This window comes from Chanodichthys erythropterus, chromosome 5 (genome assembly GCF_024489055.1).
Source record: "Chanodichthys erythropterus isolate Z2021 chromosome 5, ASM2448905v1, whole genome shotgun sequence".
NCBI lineage: Eukaryota > Metazoa > Chordata > Actinopteri > Cypriniformes > Xenocyprididae > Chanodichthys > Chanodichthys erythropterus.
The window spans coordinates 21,412,713-21,419,027 of NC_090225.1; the positions used below are offsets into that span (position 1 = coordinate 21,412,713).

A 6,315-nucleotide genomic window follows, 5' to 3' on the forward strand; every position below is an offset into this window, starting at 1 on the left:
CATATGTGGATGTAAGTACTATATTGACTGCAGTACACTACACACAACATTGTTTCCCAGTGTACTGGATAACACCATATTGAGTGATTTTTGTTCTTTGTTTTCAGGGAGTACTGGAAATGGATGCTCATGCAATCCCACATGAGTTCATCTTTATAGATGAGGCTGTGTTCAACCTAGCAAAGACCAGAAGAAGAGGGAGAAACCTCATTGGCCACAGAGCCATTATAGATGTTCCTGGCCAACGTGGTGGGAACATCACAATGTGCGCTGCCATCTCCAATATGCATGGTGTCCTCCACCGTCATGCCAAACTTGGACCATACAACACAGCCCATATTCTCACATTTCTGGACAGACTTCACAACATTCTCATACCACCCAGTCCAAAACTGGTTTGCTGACCATCCAACATTTCTCGTGCAATACCTCCCACCATACTCACCATTTCTGAACCCCATAGAAGAATTCTTTTCGGCATGGCGGTGGAAGGTATACGACCGGCAGCCCTTTGTGCGCATGCCTCTTGTGCAGGCCATGGAAGAGGCATGTGATGAGATTGATGTGGGTGCAATTCAGGGATGGATAAGGCACTCAAGGCGCTTCTTCCCTCGATGTCTGGCAAGGGAAGATATTGCCTGTGATGTTGACGAGGCGTTGTGGCCAGACCCGGCTGTGCGGCAAGATGCTGCCTAATTATTTTTCTTGCCTTTTTTTTTTGTTTGTTTTTTTTTACTGTAATATATTTTTTTTTTCAGAAATTTTCTTTTTCAGTTTACTTTTTTTGTAAGAATATTTTTGTTCAGTCCCATGTAAATATACCTGCTGTGCTTATGTTGTACTGACTTGTTTACTGTAGTGAAGGAAAAAAAATAAAAATGTTGCAACAGCATGTGTGTGTATCTGCAAATATTTCTGTGCATGTGAACAATCTGATACATATTTTAGTATTATGGCAAAGCATACTAAAGATGGGGGTGCTTTTCATTATGCCCAACAGTGTGTAGGTGGTTAGGCAAAAATCTGGTAATATGAATGAAGTGTGTGCCATTTCATGCAAAAGTTTGATTTTGATAATGTTATGTGTAGTTTCGGTTGCAGTGCTTCATTTTGCAGGATATATGAGGTATTTTGCAGTTTGGGTGTGTGGTTTTGTGAATTGTGTTAAGTGTTTTGATAAAACCAGACTAGTTTGAAAAATTGTGTGTTAGCAATTGGAAAAAACTGTAACATAACACATTATAAACATTAAAAATGTGCTGGTCTATAATAATCTTAATGATTATCCTACTTCAAGTGTCATACATTTTTACACCTGGATCCTCCCATCCATGCAAATGTAATATTTGGGCCCCTCTCACCAAATAAGGGTTTTTGTCAGGCTTTCTGTTGAGATTCTGTCTTCCTTATAAGGGTGTTTTGTTCAATCTCCACCTCCAAACCGCGTCTGACTCACCTGAACTCTTTCATGTGCCATAAACGTATCACTTTATCTGACTTTCTTATCACAAGTACGAAATATAAATAATTGGGCGACAACGGGATATATCACAACACAAAGCAATTGAAGGTGTTTGAGTTGCGGACAACAAGTGGAAAGTCAGGTAATTCAGGACTGATCTGTCGTGAAGAGGGCGTGTTCAGATCCGCGCGCTTCTTTACGGTTCAGGGCATCAACGCACTTCTCTCTTCCGTCTCAGAAGACAGAACAAGCAGCAGGCATGGTAAGTGCTCAGACTGGGGCAGTTTTCTTTCAGTGCGCACTTTGCTTGCCGTTAAACCATTTGGTAAAAACTGGCTCTTGTTAATGCAGTGCAATTATTTGCATTAAAACTGTTCAAAACCGTACGCTACATGTGCTACAGTGTGATTTAGCCTACTAAACTCAATCTATAACTAATCTGAAAACTGCATTATGCTAATTCCTGTTTGTGATTTGATCTATCATTGATAAACGAACTATATGGAATATATATTATTTATTTATATAATGTATAAATATATAATGTATTTATTTATATATTTTATAAATAGGCTATATATAATGTATTTATTTATATATTTTATAAATAGGCTATATATATATATATATATATATATATATATATATATATATATATATATATATATATATAACATTTTAGTTATTATTATTATTATTAATAACCCTCCAGATAACATATCCAGAGGTGTAACTTGGCTTCTTGCTCTGACTTGTTTGTAAAGGAATGGAATGTGAAGGCCGCAAACTGGTTCAGATTTCCATCTCATATCTTAAACTAAAGCATATATAAAGATGGGTAATACAGATTTTAAAAAGAATAAAACTAGTTTATTGGTAATCCTGTGTCTCCCTAATCCAATATAGATAATTTTTTGAGGTTCATACAATGGCCTGCTTTGTGTTTCAATAGTTTTTTTCTTCTAAGTCATCTGGAGGAAAATCTTACTCAACAGTCCAATTGTACTTGTTTTATCATTGTTCTTTCCCATCTGTCACCCAGGCCTCAGGTGTAGCAATCCATGATGAGGTGATAGAGTTCTATAATTTAATTAAGGTGCGCCGCCAGGGTGAAGAGGAGAAAGAGAGGTATAAACTTGTGGTCATGCGTTTGAGTGAAGATCTAAAGAACATCGTAGTGGACCACAGCAACTGCTTGAAAGTCAAAGATGTGGCAAACACGGGTGACGTCTTCAAGACTGTCATCAGTAAGCTTCCTTCTAAAGAGTGCCGCTACGCCATGTACGACTGCACCTATGAGACCAAGGAGAGTGTGAAGGAGGACCTGGTCTTCATCATTAGGTACGAGGCCCTTGTAACTCACTGATTAGTCTTCTTCTGCAGGCTTGTGTTCTTTGTGGCTGTTTGGGTGTTGCTAAGAATATTAGTGATATTAGCAAGAATGGTGATTTGTGCCATTTCGATGAGCTACTCTTAGTAAGTGGACAAATTTAGGCTGTAGCTTTGTCATTTGTCAAAAATATCTCTGAAAAAATCCTACTGAAGTCTAGCCTATGCTTCCTTTGGTAATACATGCTCATTGTTGACATTTGAAGTTGGGAACTTGAGCACCCAACAGAAACACACACAGAAATATAACATCAGCTCAAATAGGGGTCGTTCACACAGAATGACAGATCGTGTTTATTGCTTTTAAAAGGATTAGCCACTGTACAACTGCATTAAAATGCTTATTAATTGAAAAGAGGGCAGGGGTTCAGTACATATAAAAAATGTGGAGCACACGTCTAGCACACATTTGAATAGAATAACAATTAAAAAGCAACACGGTGGAACACAACAATGCATTTTGTGTGAAGCAGCCATTAGGACAACACTTTTTCCTAATTTTTTCCTCTTTATTGTACAGTGCTCCTGATGATGCCCCCATGAGGAGTAAAATGGTCTATGCAAGTTCAAAGATTGATCTTAAGAAGAAATTGACAGGTTGGTTATTGTCCTTTTAATGTTATGATGAATATTTCAATTTATTTTTAAAGCACTTCTTACAGTTCACATGGTTCCAAAGCAGTTTTACAGAAAAAAAGAAAGACTAAAAATTTAAAATAACATACATGGTGTTCATTGCTGATGCTTTTTTTCTTCTCACAGGTGTGAAATTTGAGTGGCAAATTAATGACCATACAGACAAAGATGTATTAAATCTTGTGGAGAAACTTGGTGGGAAGGGTGCCGTAAAGTCTTTGGAGGGGAAAAGTGTGTAAAATTAAAAGACCACTGAGCCAACACCCCCATTATCAGTCTTTTGGTCAAAACAAAAGATTTTTACCTCTGAGAAATGTGTTTTAGCTAATGATTAGCTTATAAACTTTGTATTTCATTGGTACCAGTATTTGTATGTCATTTGACCAAGTGAGAAAAACCCATATTTAATCATTTACATTAATGATCATTCTTCAGAAAATCCTGACGTTGTTTACAATGACAAACCATCAAATATAGTATAGTGACAGCCAAAATCCCATGCCAGAAATTACAATTGGTCTGTTAAAGCAACAATGTGTACTTGAAAAATAAAATCATGCGATTTTTAAAAACTTTGAATGTGTCTCTCTCAACTCTCAAAAATGTTTCTCTCAAAGTTTTTTTTTTTTTTTTCAAAAGATACCAATAACTCTGACACAGTTTCATTCATATTATCCTGGGAACAAGGAATAGATATTTGTCCTCTGTAATGGAAATATTTTAGTGAATTTCCCTGACAGCATGTCACAGTTTTCAATTCTGGATGTCCTGTAAAGAGCACATTAAAGGTACAATCTGTATTTTTTTTTCCGCTAGAGGTCGCTAGAAGCCTATTCAAAACAAAGGCGTAGTTTGATGAAGCCAAGTTTTTAGAGTGGAAACTTGGGACATGTGGTCTCCATCTCAACGGACAGTGCATAAGAATAGGGATTGGAGTCTGGAAGAACTCATGTTCATGGATGCAATTATTAACGTTACTGTAGTATGAAGCAGAGCAGGACCGAGTGTTGCGGGAGCTGAACGAGGAGCTGGAGCGATTGATCAACACATGCCTCACGAGCAGCGGGACTTTTATTATGACACAGTCACCGGCGCCGCTTCCGCTTTTCTGGTCATGAGTATGAGGTTTACGGGAGCTGTCCTTGTCGACAGAACCAGCGGCAGATGGTAAACAGTAATTATGTTCCATAAATAAGTAACACAATCCACCATAAAACATGCAAGAAGTAAATAAGTAATTTCTTGAAGCCAGCTAGTGGTTTGCTGGACGCTAGACACTATTTCCGCATTTGTCCACGGCACTGTTGTCATGTGGTTTCTACATCAGTAAAGGCGGTAACAAAGGGTAACTGACGTCATTGACAGGCGACTGCACTGCCCCGTGTCATGGTTTAGAATGGGAATTTTCTCATGATTTACAAGTAGTTGAAAACATTAGAGATATTGTTAGTAATCAGCTGGACAAAATATATAACACTAGCCTAGTTGTTTTTGGATATTTTACTGCGAATATCTTACAGATTGTACCTTTAAAGGGGGGTATCACACACAGTTTCTGCCAATCTCATGTTAATCTTGAGTACATATAGACTAGTATTGCATCCTTCATATTTCAGAAAAGTCTTTAGTTTTATCATATTTATAAAAGATAGATACGCTGTACTTTCTGAAAAAAGCCAAACTGCTAGAGGCGTGCCTGCCGTCAGTGCTGTGGGCGGAGCTAAAGAGTCACGTGCGCACACAGCTTCTGCGTAGAGATCGTCTGCAAACTGTCATCATTATAAATAAAAAGGGAACAAAAACGTTCATGTTTTTTACATTTTATACACTTGCGCGCCGATTGCCAACAAAACACAGACATCTGATGCAGCTTTACTCACCACCCGCGATCTGCAAATCCAGCGTCGAACTGGGACTTGTTTACAAAGCATTCATCACAGAAATCCTGGGAACAAACAAACATACAACTCCGTTGCTGCCCCGGAAAAACAAACTCCATCCACTGTTCCCTTAATGCTGGGTTCTTTGGGAAGCTGAAAAAGGTAATCTTTCCCTCACAACCAAAAACACAGTCCTTTGGTGACAGGAGCTGTGTCTCATTTCAGAGGCTGCGTCCTCCGGAGGTCACATTTGAAGGCTGCATATGTCATCAAGGATGTCATATTTAAGAAAAGTAACCATAATAAAATTGACTGATATTCATTGTGAGGTGTAAAATATTGTAATTTCTTACGTTGCAATCTAACGGTTATTTTTCTTAAATGACTCGATGATGTATGCAGCCTTCAAAGGGAGCAGCCCCTGAATTGAGACACAGCCATTGTTGAAAAATCTCTCGGCTTCCGTATCCCGAATGAAGCATGTTGATGGGGGTGCTCTTGCTCTGAGTGATGTGTGTGCACACGCTTATCAGGGAGAAGTGCCTATACAAGGAATGTGGAATTCCTTGTATAGGCACTTCTCCCTTTATGACATCATACAGGCCATACTCTGGGAAAAAAAAAACCTGAACCCCGGTTGTATAATTTTAAATTCAAGTACATCACCAAGGTTTCCTATTCTTCACGGAATAAGGTTGCCTTTTGAACCCCTTTTTATTTTTATTTGTTGTAGAAACTTTATCTTTAGATATTTTTCACAGAAATAACTTTGCTGGCCTGATTATCTTTAAAGGTGCTAAAGAGGATGTTTTGTTTTATACATTTTTGCAATATTACTTGAAACTGTCTTTACTAACTGATAAAAGACTATTTATTAGGTGCACTGAAAGGAATAATATTAATAAACATCATCTGTGCACGAGGTAGGGCCTTAAAAACATCAGCCAA

General features: G+C 38.0%; 1 protein-coding gene across 1 annotated transcript; it reads left to right on the forward strand.

Moving 5' to 3' along the window:
* The first annotated feature begins 1,514 nt into the window (after positions 1 to 1,514).
* On the forward strand, positions 1,515 to 4,045 carry cfl1l (cofilin 1 (non-muscle), like). Its single transcript, XM_067386567.1, has 4 exons — positions 1,515 to 1,724; positions 2,505 to 2,803; positions 3,372 to 3,448; positions 3,614 to 4,045. The coding sequence occupies exons 1-4, from the start codon at positions 1,722 to 1,724 to the stop codon at positions 3,724 to 3,726; spliced, it is 492 nt and encodes a 163-aa protein (XP_067242668.1). The 5' UTR covers positions 1,515 to 1,721; the 3' UTR covers positions 3,727 to 4,045.
* The last annotated feature ends 2,270 nt before the right edge of the window (positions 4,046 to 6,315 follow it).

What these genes read in the sequence shown, in the direction of transcription:
- cfl1l (XM_067386567.1), top strand. An exon ending in GACCTGGTCTTCATCATTAG is followed by an intron (nt 2,804 to 3,371) that starts GTACGAGGCCCT and finishes TTTATTGTACAG; the next exon opens with TGCTCCTGATGATGCCCCCA. An exon ending in TCTTAAGAAGAAATTGACAG is followed by an intron (nt 3,449 to 3,613) that starts GTTGGTTATTGT and finishes TTCTTCTCACAG; the next exon opens with GTGTGAAATTTGAGTGGCAA.